A 21118-nucleotide genomic window follows, 5' to 3' on the forward strand; every position below is an offset into this window, starting at 1 on the left:
GAAAATGAATCACCTTGTGACTTGACCAATGTCACAACCACAATTGGAACCCATATCCTCTGACTCTAAAATGAATACTTTTTCTGATTGTCTATCTGCCTCTCTCTCTCTCTCTCTCTCTCTCTCTCTCTCTATATATATATATATATATAGAGAGAGAGAGAGAGAGAGAGAGAGAGAGTATATCTATATATATATATAGGTATATATATATATATACATATATATATATATATATATATATACCTATCTATCTATTACTTTATGTTTCTGGGTATCATGATATCTAATAACAGGAGAATTCAGGAATGTGATGAATTAAAAACATCCTAAGTAAGCAAGATGCAAAATCTCCCAAGTTTATGAATTATTATAAATTTTTTCTCATTACATCCTTTTTAAAGTTGGCATTTTCCTTTCTCTGAAGTAGAGTCTCAGTGACATGCTACTAAAAGGGAAAACAGTAGCTCCATGAGAACAAGTAATTTCTCCTATGTCTCAGGGCATCTGGTTTTGAGAATAAAAAATGAATTTGGGGGGCAGCTGGGTGGCTAAGTGGATTGAGAGCCAGGCCTAGAGATGGGAGGTCCTAGGTTCAAATCTGGCCTCAGACACTTCCCAGCTGTGTGACCCTGGGCAAGTCACTTGACCCCCATTGCCTAGCCCTTACCACTTTTCTGCCTTGGAGCCAATACACAGTATTGGCTCCAAGATAGAAGGTAAGGGTTATTTAAAAAAAAATGAATTTGAAGTATAGGTGCCACATCAGCTACCTTTTGTTATATGTTATTGCTAGTTAAAGATCAAGAAATAGAAAATATGAAGGGCAAGGGAAATACACTAGAGTTGTAGGGCAATCTATAGATTCTCTTGAGAGATGAGAATTGCTGGCTATTTCACATAGATATTTCACATAATTTCATAATTATACAACTGCTTATGTGGTCAAGTATGATTTTTCTGCCCCAATCTGAGTTTTGTGTAAGGGTCTAACTCTTTCCTCTAATTATTTTACAGTGGCTTTTAGGTCTTGTCAATATGCTGCAACTTTTATTAAGCACCTATATAAGACAAGTGAGGCATGGTAGGCTCTTTGAAAAATATCTGTGATTTTTAGTGGACTGCAAGCAATCAACATGTGTCAGCAGTGAAATATGGCAGCTAAAAAAGTGAATATAATTTTGGGTTATTTTAAGCTAAGTAGAGCTTTCAAAATAAGGAAGTTTGAGGCCTTCTTTACTCTTCCTTCCTCTGCACTTATCTATAATATGATCATCTCTGTGCACCACAGTTTAAGTACTTAAGTAAACTTAAGAAACATCAAAAGCAATTCAATTGAAATGATAAAGAATCTTGAGTCTTTGTCATATAAGGATCAGTCAAAGGAAAAGTATCCAGAAAAAAAGAGAAGACTAAGGGGGTGGGGGGAATAGTGTATTCAATTATTTAAGGAAGTATTACATAGAAATCATTTGATTTTCTTTGGCCTCATAAGGCAGAATCAGGAGCAAAGTGTGGAAATTGCAAGGAGGAAAATTTAGATCTGGTGTCAGGAAAAGATCCTGGAAAATTAGAGATTTCCGAAAGTGGAATGATCTGCCTAGAGTAGCGATGGGTTCCCCGTGTTTGGAAGTCTTCAAGCCAAGGCTAGATATCCACTTTTCTGGTATATTGTAGTGAGAATTCTTTCGGGGAATGAGTTGGATTACATGGCTGTTGAGATTCCTCTTGATTGTCAAATGCAGTAACCATTTGATATTATTATTTTCCTTTTAGGTGTAATGGTAGCTCTTGGTTTCATATGAATAGTAGTTGCCATTTAAAAGAACTATGTGTTAAACCTTGGGAATATGGAAATATGAAATGTCATGATGACTGCCTTCAGGGAGTTTATAATCTAAAAGGTGAAATGTGATCTTTCAAATCACATGTGTAAATAAATTATAATACTTAATAGAATGAGATAAGCATATAGGAGTAAAGTATAGTATTTTAGGAATATTTAAGAAATAAGAGATCTCTTCAGGTTAAGAAAATCAAGTAAGAGTTTCATGGTATTTTGAAGAAAGAGAAATCTATTTCAGGTGGACATAAGAAGGAAGGCTTCTCCCAGTATAGTTGACTAAAGGGTGTACATAGATATATGCAGATATGTTGATAAAAGTTTAACAATTAGATTTCCAAAAAGCAGGATACTTTTGAATTTATTATTCATCATTAACATTTTCTACAATGCTTTCTTTTATTTAGACAATTAATAAAATAACAAACCAAACCTATTTTGATAATTGCTAATTTTCCATTTGTAAATGTTCATACATTTAACAGTTGATCTCTTGAGTAGTTTGAACTGAGTGTAGCATATCCCTGACTTTATCTGTACAATAGATAAATTCTGGAATGTATCTAGAACATTAAATACATAAAGATGAACAATATGAAATGAGGATCAATAGGCATGCTGAGTCCAGATTGAGGAAACTTAGGCTAAGAATTTTGTACAGAGTGATGAACTTGCAGTCAGGCCATTTGGATTCATTTTCCACCTCAAGCCCTTACTAGCTAGTAAACAATAAGGAGTCAATGATGATCGTTGGGCAAGGAAATAACATGATTATGAAGATTATTTTTGTCAGATTAGGAGGGAAAGATAAGAGAGGAGGAAATGAAAACAGGGAGAGATGGGAGACTGTTATGAGTTCAGACAAGATGTGAACTGTGCCTAAATTAAATTATTACAGTTCCATCTTCCTCTCCCACAACCAGAATGTCTTGATTAATTTTTTGGTGGCATTTAGTGAAACTTTATAACTATCTGACTGCTAATATTCCATAATGTCTGTGAAATAACATTGGCTTATTAAAAGGAACTTAGAATGGTATTAAGGAGATCATTTTTTAGGAATCAAAAGAGACCATCCACAACCAAACCCAAGGGGTTGACAGGTTTATAAAATAAAAATTATGACTTTCCTCATACATCAGCAATATCATTAACTTAGGTGATCATAATGAAACACCTAGAGACATGCTGATAAACATCCACAGTCATAAAAGAGCAAGTTAAGAACATGAGGATTTAAATTTCTTATTTTCCAAAGGCTCATATAAATTCCCCAGTGTATATAGCCACATAGCAAAAGAGAATACTCCACCTGAGCCTTCAGCTCTCTCCATTTTAAAGAGGTATTGCATCTCTCTCGATATATAAAGGAGCTGATTTTTCAATAATGAGGTAGCAGGAATGAATAGTGGTGATTTCCAGAGAAGCTCTTTCCTTCTTTTGGACATCAATTTCCTCATCCACAAAAGAATGCCAATAAGAAGTATACAAATTCTCTCATGTTGTTATTATTAGGAAAGAACTTATCAGAAGCTAAAGTTCTCTATAAGAACAAAAAATGGTATTCATGGAAAAGAGTTAAGTATGATCTTAAGTATGACCCATTGATGTCCCATAATAAGTTGTTTTGCATTTTTCTAATGTATTTACTATATAAAACAAAAATATGCACATACATATACAAATGACATGTCTGCATATATAACTTTCCATGAATGACACATGTATATGTGCATACATACATTTTCATATTATATGTGTGTGTGTATGTGTGTGTGTGTGTGTGTGTGTATGACCTGGCTTAGCACTCCAAAATACCCAGGTCTCAGTATTGATCAATTCTCAACCTAGGGACTCTAATACCAATAAAATAAATTTCTCTTGTCTCATTGCTAACATTTCTAGTGGTCCCTTCCAAATGTTCAAATATCATTTATAATTGTTTGTACATAGCTTTCTCCAAATGTGGATAAAAAGATCCTAGCACTAATATGGGCATTTAAGATTTTTTTTAAATCCATCTAGAGAAGGCAGTCTTTATTTGACCCAAAGAAAATGAAAAAAATGACAGAATCCTATAAATAGATAAAAAGACACCTTGGCACATCAAGTAGTTCATCAGGTACCCTCAGGAGGCAATGGAAATTGAACCTATCATCAAGGCCACCTACTGACATTCAGGATGATTTCTTGCTCTACCAAAAGGCCCTATGGAGTCCTTCTTAACCTTGTAGTGTCCCTTGTTATTTGATTTTCTCCCTAGAAAGCACATATACTTTGGTCCTGGTGAAGCAGCCAGTTCTCTTTACCCACTTTATTAATAACTGGCTGTTAAGTAGAATAATGAAGGAAAACTTCTGAACACCTTCTTTCTGTGAGATATATACCACAGCAGGAAACCTGTGAATCTAACTAGAGTTTTAGTTCCTGAGATCTTGAATGTAGGAACACAAAAATGTGGAGTTACCCATGGAGTATCCCCCAAGTCTCACACACTTACATGCATGTATGCCTTCCCCTAAAATCCTAACCTGTCTACAACATGACCAACTAGAAGATACAGAACATAGTGAACCTGGTTAAGGTGTTGAAAGCAAGCCTTGAAGAGCCCCAGCTTGTCTCAGAGTTTAGGGCCCCAGGCATGTTGTTGAGCCCTTCACCCTCCTCTGTGAAGAAGACATGCAGAGAATTTGCCAGATCTGCAAGTACTCTGTCCTTCACAAGGGCATAACCTGACCCAAATACAAGACCCAGAATCATGTCTGGAGGTTCCTCCAAACAAGAGGAGAATATAATCCCATGCATGTCAACTTCTGACTTATACTTCTGTAGGAAATTTCTCAGTGCCTTGGGAAATTAACTGAAGACTGATCCTCTAAGGCAAACTATAAGCAGATGCAACTCCAATTTTGCCTGAAGACTCCCTGGAGAGTAGATGATGTACAGACTTCTTTCAACTTAAGACAGGACTGCTTTGTAGCTCACTGAACAAGGCAGGATAAAAGGGAAGTCTAGGTGAGCAATTGGGGTGATCATCTTGATTTTATAGACCTTAAAGAAGCAAGATTTCTTTCACAAGAGTTTGTTGAACACTATTATAGTCATCCATTTACTAGGGTCCCTTCAGCAGTGTACTATTGGACATGATCCCACTATCCTTGAGAATTATATCCCAGATGCCTTAAAAAGAGTTCTCAATGCTGTCTTATCATATTGCTAGAAATCAGAAAATAACAATAATTATTATTATCAAACATTAAGTAGTTGCTTTTTATATGTTAAGCACTCTAAATACAAAGAAAGGCAAAGAAATCATGGTTTCTGATCTCAAGGAGTTCACATTATTATGAGAAAGAAGATATTCAAATAATTATGTGCATGAAGATATATCAAGTATAAATCTCATTTATATTAATATTTTGTTATTGTTTGCAATTTAATGTAATAAGAATTTTAACATTTATTTTAAAAATTTGAGTTTGACCTTCTCCCCCTCTTTTATTTTCCTTCTTCCTCCTTTAAAAGGCAAGGAATTTAGGAGGGGATGTGGCAAAGTGGGGACATTAATTCATTGCTGGTGGAGTTGTGAATTGATCCAACCATTCTGGAGGGCAATTTGGAACTATGCCCAAAGGGCCATAAAAGACTGTCTGCCCTTTGATCCAGCCATAGCACTGCTGGGTTTGTACCCCAAAGAGATAATAAGGAAAAAGACCCGTACAAAAATATTCATAGCTCTGCTCTTTGTGGTAGCCAAAAATTGGAAAATGAGGGGATGCCCTTCAATTGGGGAATGGCTGAACAAATTGTGGTATATGTTGGTGATGGAATACTATTGTGCTAAAAGGAATAATAAAGTGGAGGAATTCTATGGAGACTGGAAGAACCTTCAGGAAGTGATGCAGAGTGAGAGGAGCAGAGCCAGGAGAACATTGTACACAGAGACTGATACACTGTGGTACAATCAAAAGTAACGGACTTCTCCATTAGTCTCAATGCAATGTTCCTGAACATTGCAGGGATCAAGGAGAAAAAAAAAACAACAAAAAAACACTACCCACTGAGGACAAATGGTGGCAGTAAAACCACTGAGGAAGGACAACAGATTTACTACAGGGGTGGAGGGGATGTGATGGAGGAGAGACTCTGAATGAACACCCTTCTTTGGAAACCAATAGCATGTAAATGGGCTCAGGTTGAGGACACATGTGATATCCAGAGGAATCACGCATTGCCAATGGAAGGGGTTGGGTGAAGGGGGAGGAAAAAAAAAAATTCATTGTTCCTAATGAATAATGTTTGAAAATGACCAAATAAAATAATGTTTTAAATAAAAGGCAAGGAATTTGATACATATTTCATACATGTGCAATGTTATAAAACATTCTCATATTAGCCATATTATGAAAGAAAACATGAACCAAAACAATATAAAATAATGAAAAAATCATGCTTCAATGTGCATTGAGATTAAATTAGTTCTTTTCCTGGAGGTGTATAGTATTTTTCATTACAAGTCCTTTAGAATTGTCTTGAATCTTTGTACTGAGGAGAATAGCTATCAGTTATAGTTTATCTTCCTTCTAATATTGCTTTTATTTTATACAATGTTCTCCTGGTTCTGCTCATTTCACTTTGCATTAGTTTATTAAAATCGCAGCTTTTTCTGAAATCATCTCCTCAATTTCTCATTCTTTGCTGCTATAAATATTTTGTACATAGATGTCCTTTTTCTTTTTCTCCAATATCTCTGAAGCACAGACCTAGTAATAATATTACTTGGGTTCAAAGGGTAGGCATATTTTTAAAGCCCTTTGAAGATAGTTCTAAATTATCCTCCAGAATATTTGGAGTAGGTTACAACTCCACCAAAAGTGTATTAGTGTCCCAATTTCCCACATATCCTCCAAGATTTGTTTCCCTTTTCTTTCATAGTAGTCAGTCTGATAGGTGTTAATTGGTAACAGCTATTTTACTTTGCATTTCTCTAATCAATAGAGATATGGAATATTATTTCATATGAGCTTAGGTAGCCATAATTTCTTCTTCTAAAAACTTCCTGTTCATATTCTTTGACCTTTTGTCAATTAGGGAAATGACATATTCCTATAAATTTAACTTGATTCCCTATATATTTGCAAAATGAGGACTTTATAAGAAAAATTTACTGTATTTTTTGTCAATTTCTGATTTTCTTCTAATCTTGGTGGAATTAATTTTGTTTATATGGAGGTTTTTTAATATAACAAAATCAAAATTATCTATTTTACTTCCTGTGATCCTCTCTATGTTTTTTTAGTCATAAGTTCTTCCTTTATTCATAGATCTGGCTAGCAAAATTTACCATGATTCCTTAATTTGATTATGATATCACCCTTTAGGTTTAAATTATGTCCCTGTTTTGATTTTAACTAGGTATATGGTTTGAGAGGTTGATATATACCTACTTTCTGCCAAATTGTGTTCCAATTTTCCCAGAAATTTTTGTCAAATATTGAATTCTTCTCCCCAGAGCTGGGATCTTTGAATTTGTCAAATATTAATTTCTTTTGATAATTTACAACTGAGTATTATGTACGTAATCTATTCCACTACTCTACCATTCTATTTATTATCATTTTATCAGATATTTTTATGATAACCACTTGGTAATACAGTTCAAGTATTTGAACTCATGGGCCACATTCTGTCATTTTTTTTCAGCATGTGATTATTGATAGTTTTAATATGTTTATCTGAAAATTGCCTATTCATGTCCCTTGACCATTTGTCAATTGAGGAATGGCTTGATTTTTTTTGTAAATTTGACAGGCTGAATGTTCTGTTATAAAAAGAGTAAGAGTGTTCTGTTATATTTTCCCAATTTGTTGCTTCTCTTCTAATTTTGTTTGCATTGATTTTGTTTGTACACAACATTTTTAATTTAATATAATCAAAATTATTCATTTTACATTTTGTAATGTTGTCTATGTCTTATTTCATCTTAAATTCCTTCCTTTTCCATGATCTGAGAAGTATACTATTTTATGTTCTCCTAATATATTTATAATTTCACTCTTAATATTTAAGTCATTTATCCACTTTGAATTTATTTTGGTATAGGATGTGAGATGTTGATCTAAACCTAATTTTTCTCATATCGTTTTCTAATTTTCCCAATAGTTTTTGTCAAATAGTGAGTTCTAAATAGGTTTCTAAATATTTATTAAAGGTTTGAGGAATTGCCATCCTCCCATAATTGTGAATTCTTCACCTCTGTTAGATTTCTACTAGATATTCCAGGAGCATTTCAGGCTGAAAAGCAGAGAAAGGGAATGTAAGGTTTTAGGTAGAGGCCTGCTTTAAGGGCTGATCCATCAAGAGGTGAATTTTAGGGCATGAAAAAAGGAATGGGGCATACACAGGGATTTAGGGATTTCCCCTAATCATAAAGATTTTTTCTTAATTGCAGAGCTCTCCAGTATACATATGTGATTTTCCTTCCCATGTTCTTCTCATAATTATCTGTCAACCTTCAAGGTAACTTGTGTGTCCTCCCCTCTTAGCCTAGCTAGCTCTTATCAGCTTGGAGGAAGTCAAAATATCATCTGTTGACCTTAAATATAACCCATTTAGGTGCCCCACCCCTTCAAGTTTAGAATGTCAAGCAAGCAATTATCAGCAGGAAGGAATAGGGAAATCACAGGATTGGAATGTACACTGGCTAACTAATAAAAAGCTAGGAACTCAAAGCACCATTTAAAGAGAATTTCAAAGTATTGCACAACCCCATCAATTCTCCTGTTTTTAGAGCTTGTTCTTGAGGTAGGGGGAGGGTCTCTAGTTTTCAATCTTCATTGTGTTATGATCTAAAAAGAAGCATGGACACTGTTATTCTGGCCTGCACTTTTTGTCTTTCAGTGACCACAAGCACTCTTCTCCACCTTGGAACTATGACATGGACACTTGCTCTCCTCTCACCCCCTGTACTCTCATACATTATGACCTTATAAATGTGCCTCAAACTCCTGGTCTTTTGTGATCACAGGTGCTAGTGCTCTTTTCTGCCTTCTACCTGAGACTAGGGCTCCTGCTCCTCTGGGGGTTTTCCTCTTTATCCTTAGATTGCAACCCAGAGTTGAATATGGAAAATGCATCAGGGCACTACTCCCAGTGACAGAAGAAGGTCCTCTGCAATCTTCTTCTGACCAGTTGTCTCACCCCCTCACTTCTTATGGACTGAGAGCACCAAAAATTGCTGCTGTTTCTTGCAACTGTCTTCAAAACCCACTGTTGTTTGCCATGTCATGGCCTAAATTGCACTACATTTTAAGCCCAAACACAACCATGGTGAAACAGAAGGTTTTGTATTGGGTTTTGGCTTATCTCCTAAATTGTCTTGGATTTGGAAATTGTTTCATTCTGATCTTTTGTTGCTTCTACAACTTTAGAAAATCAATTTGAGGTGTTATTTTAAAATTGTTTTGAAGGGAATTTGGGGAAGTTCAGTTGAGTTCTTGCCTTTATTCTGTAGTCTTTTATCTGCCCCAGCAATTTATGGGTATTCTAAACTTATATATATATATATATATATATATATAAACTAGATTTGGATCTATGTAGCCTGGTATACTGATCCCATTTCATTTCCTTTGAGAGACTCATTTTCCTATACCCACAGTCCAGCCAGAGTTCAGACCTGAGGGAGCCAGGTTTTTAAAGATATTTTTCTCACTTTAATTGTGTCTTTGAACTCTGAACCTGGAACACCAGAAACATTATTTAAACTTTAGTCTTGAGCTCATATTTGATGCTTCCCAAAAAGAGGAAGAAAAAAAGTGAGGTTTTATTTATATTAGACTATATATATATATATATATATATATATATATATATATATATAAGTCAAGAATGGGACCATTATTTCTTTCACACACAAGTCACGCTAAAAAACAAAAAATATTACTTTAAGTGTATTTTAACCTTAAGATAAATGTTAAAATAATAGTACTAACTACTATAATGAGAGCTTGTTACTTTAAAAAATCCCTAAGTATGGAGTTGTTGGTTGAATTGATGATTAGTTATTTTATTTTACATCTTGATTCTACTCTATACAAATAATTCCTGGTATGTACTTCTATTAGGCTAGGTATGGTCTAGTCTCATGGGGGTGAATCTATGGCACATGTGCCAGAGGGGACACCCAGAGCCTCTCTGTGGGCATATATGCAAGTCACCCCAGGGCAGAGTTCGCCAGAGTTCCTTACTAGAAAGCCAGAGGGACACTGGGCCAGAATGCTCCCCTCCCCCTCTCTACACATGCTGGAGGATATTTCTCACATCACCCACCCCTCTAAAAGTTTCACCATCACAGATGTAGATCTTTTGGTGGTAGTCATCTACTTGGAGCACAGTAGTATTTACCTGGGATTCTTCCTGAGGCTTTTGGACAGCCTCGATTCAGTGGGATCCAAGATCTCTATACCTATCAAACTCACTAAGTTACTTTCATGCCTGGACATATCTACTCTAAGAATTATGATTAATCATCTATTCAGAAAAGTCAATACTAAGCATAAAAGGTGTTCATAATTCCAAACAGAAGTTCACTTGATGGAATTCATGCTCCATATGCAATAGATATAATTTAGCTGTTGATGTCCTCCAACATTTCCTTATACCTTGCCCTTCTGCTCCTTCATAGTCAAGAGGCACTTAAATGTGCCTGCATATTGACTTCTTTTATTTTACATAGCTAATAAGTATCTTTATTTTTTAAATTAATTTATTTAATCAATTTAGAACATTATTCTTTGGTTACAAGAATCACATTATTTCCTTCCCTCCTCTCCCCCCCACCCTTCTCGTAGCCTACATGCAATTTCTTTGGGTATTACATGTGTCCTTGATCAGAACCTATTCCCATGTTGTTGGTGTTTGCATTAGGATTTCATTTAGAGTCTACACCCCCAATCATATCCCCTCCACCCAAGTATTCAAGCAGTTGTTTTTCTTCTGTGTTTCTACACCCACAGTTTCTTCTCTGAATTTGGATAGTGTTCTTTCTCATAGATCCCTCTAAGTTGTTCTGTATCACTGCATTGCCACTAATGGAGAAGTCCATTACATCCAATTGTACCACAGTGTATCAGTCTCTGTGTACCATGTTTTCCTGGTTCTGCTCCTTTCGCTCTACATTAATTCCTGGAGGTTGTTCAAGTCTCCATGGAATTCCTCCACTTTATCATTCCTTTGAGCACAATAGTATTCCATCACCAACATATACCACAATTTGTTCAGCCGTTCCCCAACTGAAGGACATCCCTTCATTTTCCAATTTTTGGTACCCCAAAGAGCGCATATGAATAATTTTGTAGATGTCTTTTTCCTTATTATCCCTTTGGGATACAAACCCAGCAGTGCTATGGCTGGATCAAAGGGCAGACAGTTTTTTAGTGCCCTTTGGGCATAGTTCCAAATTGCCCTCCAGAAAGGTTGGATTAATTCACAAATCCAACAGCAATGCATTAGTGTCCCCACTTTTCCACATCCCCTCCAGTGTTCATTAGCAACAGAAGTTGCTTTCATGTTAGCCAATCTGCTAGGTATGAGGTGATACCTCAGAGTTGTTTTGATTTGCATCTCTCTGATTATAAGAGATTTAGAACACTTTTTCATGTGCTTATGAATGGTTTTGATTTCTTTAACTGAAAATTGCCTATTCATGTCCCTTGCCCATTTATCAACTGGAGAATGACTTGATTTTTTTGTACATTTGGTTTAGCTCTTTATAAATGAGTAATTAGACCTTTGTCAGACGTTTTTCTTATGAAGATTATTTCCCAATGTGTTGCTTCCCTTCTAATTTTGGTTGCATTGGTTTTGTTTGTATAAAAATTTTTAATTGGATGTAATCAAAATTATTGATTTTACATTTTGTGATTTTTTTTCTAGCTCTTGCTTGGTTTTAAAGTCTTTCCTTTCCCAAAGATCTGACATGTATACTATTTGGTGTTGACCTAATTTGCTTATAGTTTCCTTCTTTATATTTATACTGGTATAGGGTGTGAGATGTTGATCCAAACCTAATCTCTCCCATATAGTCTTCCAATTTTCCCAGCAGTTTTCATCAAATAGTAGGTTTTGGTCCCAAAAGCTGGAATCGTTGGACTTATCATAGATTGTCTTGCTGAGGTCACTTATCCCAAGTCTGTTCCACAGGTCTTCCTCTTTGTCTCTTAGACAGTAGCAAATTGTTTTGATGACCATTGTTTTATAGTATGGTTTGAGATCTGGTACTGCAAGGCCTCCTTTGCATTTTTTTCATGATTTCCCTGGATTTCCTTGATCTTTTGTTCTTCCAAATGAACTTTGTTATGTTTTTTTTTTCTAATTCAGTAAAAAAGATTTTGGTAGTTCAATGGGTATGCACTAAATAAGTAAATTAATTTGGGTAGAATGGCCACTTTTATTATGTTAGCCCATCCTACCCATTACCAGTCGATGTTTTTCCAATTGTTTAGATCTAGTCTTAATTGTGTGGAGAGTGTTTTGTAGTTGTGTTTATATAGTTCTCGTGTTTGTCTCGGCTGATGGATTCCTAAGTATTTTATATAGTCTAGGGTGATTTTAAATGGAATTTCTCTTTTTAATTCTTGCTGCTGAGATGTGTTGAAGAGATATATAGAAATGCTGATGACTTCTATGGGTTTTCTTTTGTATCCTGAAACTTTGCTAAAGTTGTTGATTATTTCCATTAGCTTTTTGGTTGATTCTCTGGGGTTCTTTAAGTAGACCATCATATCATCTGCAAAGAGTGACAGCTTGGTCTCCTCATTGTCTATTTTAACACCTTCAATTTCTTTTTCTTCTCTTATTGCTCCAGCTAGAGTTTCTAGTACAATGTTAAATAATAGAGGTGATTTTGGGCATTCCTGATCTTATTGGGAAGACTTCCAGTTTGTCCCCACTGCAGATGATGTTTGTTCATGGCTTTATATATATACTGTTTATTATTTTTAGGAAAGGCCCTTCTATTCCTATGTTTTCTAATGTTTTCAATTGGAATGGCTTGTATTTTATCAAAGGCTTTTTCTTTATCTATTGAGATAATCATGTGATTTTTGTTGGTTTGCTTGTTAATAAGGCCAATGATGTGGATGGTTTTCCTAATATTGAACCATCCTTGCATTTCTGTCATGAATCCTACCTGATCATAGTGAATAACTCTTGTGATGACTTGCTGGAGTCTTTTTGCTAGTATCCTATTTAAGATTTTTTTTGCATCTATATTCACTAGGTAGATTGGTCTATAGTTTTCTTTCTCTGTTTTTGACCTGCCAGGCATTGGAATCCGTACCATATTTGTGTCTTAAAATGAATTTTGTAGAACTCCACCTTTGCATATACTGTCAAATAGTTTGTATAATACTGGTATTAGTTGTTCTTTTAATGTTTGATAGAATTCATTTGTGAATTCGTCTGGACCTGGGGATTTTTTTCTTAGGGATTTCTTTGATTGCTTATTCAATTTCTTTTTCTGATATGGGGTTGTTTAGATAGTCTATTTCTTCCTCTGTTAGTCTAGGCAATTTATCTTTTTATAAATATCCATCCATGTCACCTAGATTGCCATATTTATTGCCATAAAATTGGGCATAATAATTTTTAATGTTTGCCTTAATTTCCTCTTCATTAGAAGTGAGGCCTCTCTTTTCATCTTGGATACCGTCGATTTGGTTTTCTTCTTTCCTTTTTAAAATTAGATTGACCTGTACTTTGTCCATTTTATTTGTTTTTTCAAAGTACCAGCATCTAATCTTATTTATTAAATCAATAGTTCTTTGACTTTCAATTTTCTTAATTTCTCCTTTGATTTTTAGGATCTCTAATTTACTCTTCATCTGAGGATTTTTAATTTGTTCACTTTCTCATTTTTTAATTTGCATGCCCAATTCACTTGACCTCTGCCCTCTCTAATTTGTCATTTTCTTCAGTGAAGTTATTAATTGTTTCTATGATTTGTTCTTTAACTGACCAATTTTGGGGAATCACATTGTTTAATTTCCAATTAATTTTTTATTTGCCTCTCCATGTACCCTTACTAATTATTAATTTCATTGAATTGTAATCTGATAAGGTCACATTTATTATTTCTTATCTTTTGTACTTGTTTGCAATATTTTCATGCCCTAATACATGGTCAGTCTTTGTGAATGTACCATGTGCTGCTGAAAAGAAGGTATATTCCTTTTTGTCCTTATTTATTTATCTCCTCATGTCTACTAATTTTTCTAAGATTTCATTCACTTCTCTTACCTCTTTGTTATTTATTTTTTGGTTTGATTTACCTAGTTCTGATAGAAGAAGGCTCAGATCTCCCACTAGTATAGTATTTCTATCTATTTCATCCTTGAGCTCTACTGGTTTCTCCTTTAGAAATTTGGATGCTCTGCCATTTATTGCATATATGTTGAGTACTGAGATTTCCTCATTGTCTCTACTGCCTTTTATTGGATATCATTACCTTCCCTATCTCTTTTAAGTCAATCTATTTTTACTTTGGCTTTGTCAGATATCATGATTGAGACTCCTGTCTTCTTTTTATCAGTTGATGCCCAATAAATTTGTCTCCATCCTATTACATTCACCTTATGTGTATCTACCTTCCTCATGTGTGTTTCTTATAGACAGCATATGGTAGGGTTTTGGATTCTAATCCACTCTGCTATTCACTTGCGTTTTATGGGTGAGTTCATTCCTTTCACATTCAGCATTACGATTACCAGCTGTGTATTTCCCCAGCATTTTGATTTCTATTCCCAGGCCTGCCTTTTCTTCTTTCATCATTTGCTTCTACACCAATATTTTGTTTTTAATCAGCCCCCCTAATTCCCACCCTTATTTTACTCACCTTTCAACTCCCCTCCCTTCTTATTTTCCCCCTTATTTTCTTTACAGTTTTACACCCTCTCCCTCCCTTTTACTGCTTCACTCCCCACCAGTCCATTTGTTACTGTTCTACTTCCCTATAGGGTGCAAATTAGTTCTCTGTCCCATTGGATTGGATTGTTCTTCTCTCTTTGAGTCAATTTCAAAGCATGTAAGAGTTGAGTATTTCCTGTCTCCAACCTCTTTACCCTTCTGGTGTATTGATGTTCTCCCCCCTCCCACCATGAGCTTCTTTTTGACATATAAATTTAATTCCTTTTTTTTTCTTTTCCCATTTCTTTTAGTATTAACCTCTATTTTTAGCTCTAGTTGTGTATACTCACACACACACACATATATATATTTATGCATACATATATCTGTATACATATTTATGTCTTGGCATTTCATCCTATTCAGTTTGTCACTGTTTCCTCTTATTGTAATTCTTCTACCTGCCCAGGTGATAATAACAATTTTTAAGAGTTACCAATTACCTCTTTTCTCATAGAGATACATATCATTTTAACTTATTGGATCTCTTAAAAAAAGTTGGTTTTTTGTTTGTTTTTTAGTTTAGTTTTGTTTTGCTTTGCTTGCCTTTTTTCTTCTCTTTTTAAATTACCTTTTGGTGATTCTCTTTAGTTCTCTGCTTGGGTATCAAATTTTCTGTTCAGGTGCCATTGGATATTGACTTTTTAATGATCAAAACCTTTCTGTAATGCTGGTCATTCCCAGGAAGTAACTTGGTGGTGACCTATTAACATTGCTTTGATACTCCAAACTAATTAAAAACTGATTTCACTTAGCTGTTCTGTTAAAAAAAAGGATGTAATAAATTATTCATATATTATTACTATATATTATTTCAAATAATTTCAATATATGATTTCTAAGTATATATAAATATATACATATTTATTTATCTGGGGGGTAATTAATAGCCTAATCTAATATTGTCTAAAGGAAAGCTTTAAGGTTTTATGAAAAAAATGGCAGGAGTGGTAGGTCCTCAAATTAAAATCCTTCATTTCATACATACTTCCATCATTTTGGAAATCCAACCATGAAATAAAAGTTTACAATTAGAGAACATGCAATGACAGTGAAAAAGAACTGATACATGGGGAAAATATGATATTTAAGATCACAGATTAAGAGATGGACAATATCTTGAATTATAATTGAATATACTCATTTTATAAATGAGGAAACAAACCTGTTGTATGTGGTATAATGAAGAGTTCTGAACTTGAAATTGCAGTACTTAAGATTTAATACTGGTTATGCCTCCTACTAACCCTTTGACTCTGAAAAAAATCACTTCTTTGAATCTCAATTTCTATATCTATTTAAAAAATAACTCTCTGAACAGATGGACTACAGGCCCTATTATCTATGATAATAGGTTATAAGTATTCCTAAATATGGAGAAACTATGATAAATTCTTGAATATCAAACAATCACCTATATTTTTACTTATCTAAATCAGTAGCTAGAATTTATAAGGTTCTGTATCAACTAAAAGTACCTGGTTATACTAAAGTTCTTGAATGTAATTTTCTACCAGGAGAAAATTTCTATGTCTATATCCAAGACACTAGAATGGAAAATGAAGATTTGTCTATCACTGTTATGCCCAAGTACTCATAAATATTTTTTTTTCTGACACAGCTCATTCTAGAAGAATTAAAGTTCTTTCAATGAGGAATTTTGTTTTTTGTCTTTGTTTCCTCAAATCCTAGTACATGATAACTTCTTAGCAAATGAATTTATTGGTCTCGTGACTTTTTTTTTTTGGCAAAGATACTAAAGTATTTTGCCATTTTCTTTTCCAATGGATCAGGCAAATAGAGATTAAATTACTTGACCAGGGTCACAAAGCTAGTGCCTGAGGCTGGATTTGAACTCCTCTTTTCCTGATTTCAGACCTGGCACTCTATCTACTTTGCCCTCTAGAAAATAAATGAATACTTTGTAAATTGATCTGAATTTGGATATATATATATATATATATATATATATATATATACATTTTTTTCTAACCACACTAACAATGTTTTAAGATTCAATACAAATAGATCTTGGGAAGAGAATGGGAAAGTGTCAGATGTTTATACAGAGTTTGGAAAAAAGACCTGATTGTACTTGTAGGGTATAGACTGTTCATGAAGTTTTAAGAAATATGCCAATTATTTTCTTTATTTCTTTTGAAAATATTTTTGTCTAGATGGGGGGTACTCAGAGGAGCACAAGGAAAAAAAGAAAAATTTTGGGTATGTAAACTTTTCCAATTAATTTCCAATTAGAACATAAGAACTTTAGATACTGCTTTTTATTTACTATCTTACTTTTATTGTTCAATTCATATTGTAAGTCACTGAAAAAAAGGACCATAGTTTGGTATTTTATCCAGCATTAAACCCATTAGACTCAATAAGTCATAGTGATAGTTTTATTCAACCATACTGATTTTAATTCCTCAAGAAGAATCAAAAGCACTTTTTAAAAAGTGAAGACCATTTCATATTATTTTCATTTGTTTCTTTTTACAATGCTAGACATTTGATGAAATGCAATAGCAATATACTAAAAATTTATCCAGGTATTAAAACGTCCAGAGAGGCCATTTTCACACCCTTAATGTATCTCCAGGGAGAGGGAGCCTCATTTCTTAATTATTCATTGTGTCTTCAATATACCTGAGAAGGATAGCATCTTACAGAAAGACATTCAATATTTTTTCTTCTCAGCATCACTTTTGGGACTGCTTACTTTCAGGCAGACCAACTAGAGCGAATTGTATAGTTTACTGATGATTTCTCTTGGCGCACAGAAGTTTCAGTCCAGAGGGTACATGAAGCTTGGTGCTATAGGCTACAGCATGCTGAGGTCTCTCAGAACTGCAATTTCCTCTGCCGGTCATGCTAGTCCTGGCATTGTATAGATGTGACTGTCATTTTTTTCATTTTCCTCTTTCTTTACTCTTCTTATACTCCACATAGGGAGACTCTTAGCCTTGAAATAAAGCCTTTTGTTTTTACATATCAGAAAGTTTGCAATGCATAATACCCCTATAGATTGTTATGTTTTAGGAACATGAAATCCATAGCTATTTTAAATGAGGTATGTGAAAATGCAGACCCATCTAATTAATGTCTTTTTTTAATGATATGTTCACATTGCTGAGCCAACATGCAGGTTTCTGGGATGTACAGTAAAATTCCTTTATGAGAAATATTATAGCCACAAGCATTATGGTGACATAATGTTTAGTGAAAGAAGAAAATTCTGCAAGGTATCATTTTGTTGTTCGTTTTACATTTTGCATAAACTACAGAATTATCTCTACTGGGTGTCTGACTTCAGAAACATTTTTCTAAATAATCTGTGGTTTGAAGTTTTGTTCTGTTACAGTTCTAAAGATTCTATCTGTATTATGTCCCATTCATATGTGCTCCTTTTATCAAGTGAACTGGCCCTAGGACAAAACACTTTCTTCCTGGTTCATCCTATCCAATGGAGATCATAGCACAAAATTTGATACCATCTTCCATTTTTTTAAAAGTACAGATTCTTTCATTTTGACCTGCAATGATTAGATTGACACCACCTTTATAAGGAATTTGGTTGAATATGTGTATCATTTTAAAGAAGACCTGGTGTGGAGTAAATAGTCCAAGAGAGCTTAGACTTCCAAATATAACTCCTCATGGAGTTTCAGATTATAATTTTCAATGTAAAAAAATATTGAGATCTTTATAACATGCTTAGCACTGTACCTGGAATATAGAAGACAATAAAAAAGAGAATTTTATCCATCCCTTTCTCTTCTCCTTTGCTCTTCACTCTTGTCATTGTGTCCTAGAAAATTCATAGATATGAAACAGTGAAAAGACCTGAGAGTCTTCTAAACAATCTTTCCTATTTATTCTTTCTTGGGGAAGGGAAAACATGTTTCAGAGAGGCATGGGAAGCCTTGTTTAAAGTGATAAGCAGAATGAAGAGATAAGAATAAATAAAGAGAATATTTTATTAACATTTGCAAGAACACATAATGAAATAAATATTAAAAAATTAATACTTTTGAACACTTGTACAAACAGATGAAGAGAAAAATGAGTAGAACCAGGAGAATGAGTTATAAAGTAGAAACAATGCTGCTATAAGAACTCTGAGGAATGAATAGGTCATTTATGAATACAGAAGAACCTTTGTAAAACATGCTTTCCTCCTCCTGGCAGGGATGTAATGGACTCAGGGTATAGAATGAGAGATTTGTTTCTTTGGCATGGCCTAGTAAAGTATTATTATTTTTTATTTTGCTAAGCAAAATTTTAACAAGGAATTTGTTTTTCTTTTATTTTTTCCAATGGGATGGTGGGTTAGAACTCAAAGAAAATAGACTTCTGTTCAATAAAAATAAAACTATAAAAATGGAAAAAAATTTAAGCTTAAATATAGTTCTAAAAGAAGCACCTTTCTGAATTTAATGTTCAACAGGACTCTGTCGCCTTGGCTATATGTGGTTCTGGGTTATAGTTCTAAGATGAAAAGGAACACTAGTAGGAACAAAAATGCTAGTCACAATTCCAGGAAGGAAAAGAGTACTTGTGGTCATTCACAGACCAAAGCACAGACCCAGAGAGCAGTGACTACATCTCTCCTTAGATAACATCACTTTAGAAGAACTGAAACTTACTGACTCACAGAAAACCTGACTGCAGCTATAAAACATTGAAGGTTGTGATAGTGCTTCTTCTACCTTGGGAAGGCAAGCCCAACTTTAACATAAAGTTAGAAGTGAAAAAATAGCCTGGAAACACTATAAAAAGAAGATGACCACAGAAAGTCTCTATTATGATGGAAAAGCAAAACACAAACTCAGAAGACCAAGTCAAAATAGCTACATGCAATTCCTCAAAAAAAATGTAAATTTGTATCAGGTACAAAACAAATTTAAGAGTCCAAAAATAATTCCTTAAAAATTAAAATTGTGCAAATGGAAGCTAATGACTTCATGAGACATCCAAAAACGATAACAAAAAACTCAAAAGAATGAAAAGGTAGAAGAAAATATAAATTATCTCATAAGAAAAACAAGTGAGATGGAAAATAGATCAAGGTAAGATACTTTTTAAATTGCTATATTACCTGAAAGTCATGATAAAAAAAAATAGAGCTTAGTCACTATTTCAAGAAATTATCAAGGAAAACTACCCTGATATCCTATTGCCAAAGGGTAAAATAGAAGTTTTAAAAATCCACCAATAATCTCCTGAAAGACATCTCAAAAGGAAAACTCACAGGAATATTATAGCCAAATTTTGGAGCTCCCAGGTAAAGGAGAAAATATTTTAGACAGAAAGAAGTAATTCCTATATCAGGAGCTACAGTAAGGATAACACAAGATCTAGCAACTACATTAAGGTATCATGCCACTTGGAATATGATATTTCAGCAGGAGAAGGTGCTAAAATTATAACCAAGAATATCCTGCCCAATGAAACTGAGTTTAGCACTTAAAGGGAAAAAATGGAAATTTAATAGAGGACTTTTACACATTCTTGATAAAAAGATCAGAACTAAGTAAATATTTAAAATTAGAAATATAAGAATCAAAAGAAGCACAAAAACAGAAATACTAAAGAGAAGTAAGGTTAAACTGTTTACATTCCTATTTTGGAAGGTGATACTTGTAACTCCTAAGAACTTATTATCATTAGGACTATTTGGAGGCATAGGTATGAGTTTACTATGTTGAGATGATAAATAAATAAGTTAATGAATGAAAAAATGGGATAGACTGAAAAAGTGGGAAGGGAGAGGTAGTATTGGGTAAATTTTCTCACAAAAGAGTCATGAGAGAGATTTTACAGTAGACACGCAGATGGGAGGATGGTGGGCAATTATTTAATGTCATTCACATTGTAATTGGTTCAAAGAGGGAATGATATACATACTTAATTGTATATAGAAATCTATCTTATCTTAAAGAGAAGAAGGAGGAAAAGGGAGTAAGAGAAGGAAGTAAGAGAAAAGAAAGAGGGATAATAAAATGGAAAACAAAGTTAGGGGAAGGCAGTGGTCAGAAGGAAAACCTTTTTGAGAAGGGTTAGAGTTAAAGAAGAGAAAAGAATAAACAGGGAAAAATTAAGATGTAGGGTAATACACATTTAGTATTCATACCTGTGGATGTGAATGAGAATTCACCCATAAAATGGAAGCATATAACAGAATTGATTAAAAACAAGAAATGTGCAATATGCTGTTTTACAAGAAGCACACTGAAAAAAGAGAGAACTATACATAGTAAAAGGTAAAGGGGCTAGGGCTATTATTTTTCAGCTGAAGTAAGAAAA

The 21118-nt window shown here is 34.0% G+C and overlaps 1 protein-coding gene across 3 annotated transcripts in view; it reads left to right on the forward strand.

Annotated features, from left to right (window-relative positions):
- Positions 1 to 21118, forward strand: part of TINAG (tubulointerstitial nephritis antigen) — a 218157-nt gene that overhangs the window by 190973 nt on the left and 6066 nt on the right. For 2 of the 3 annotated variants that reach the window (XM_001364593.5, XM_007484122.2), the window contains exon 10: positions 16987 to 17032. The exons of the other annotated variant lie outside the window; for it this stretch is intronic. In XM_001364593.5, coding sequence (XP_001364630.2) covers positions 16987 to 17032 — 46 coding nt within the window. The remainder of the gene's footprint in view (positions 1 to 16986; positions 17033 to 21118) is intronic. 3 annotated transcript variants of the gene reach the window in all.

Source organism: Monodelphis domestica, chromosome 2, assembly GCF_027887165.1.
Source record: "Monodelphis domestica isolate mMonDom1 chromosome 2, mMonDom1.pri, whole genome shotgun sequence".
Classification (NCBI taxonomy): Eukaryota; Metazoa; Chordata; class Mammalia; order Didelphimorphia; family Didelphidae; genus Monodelphis; species Monodelphis domestica.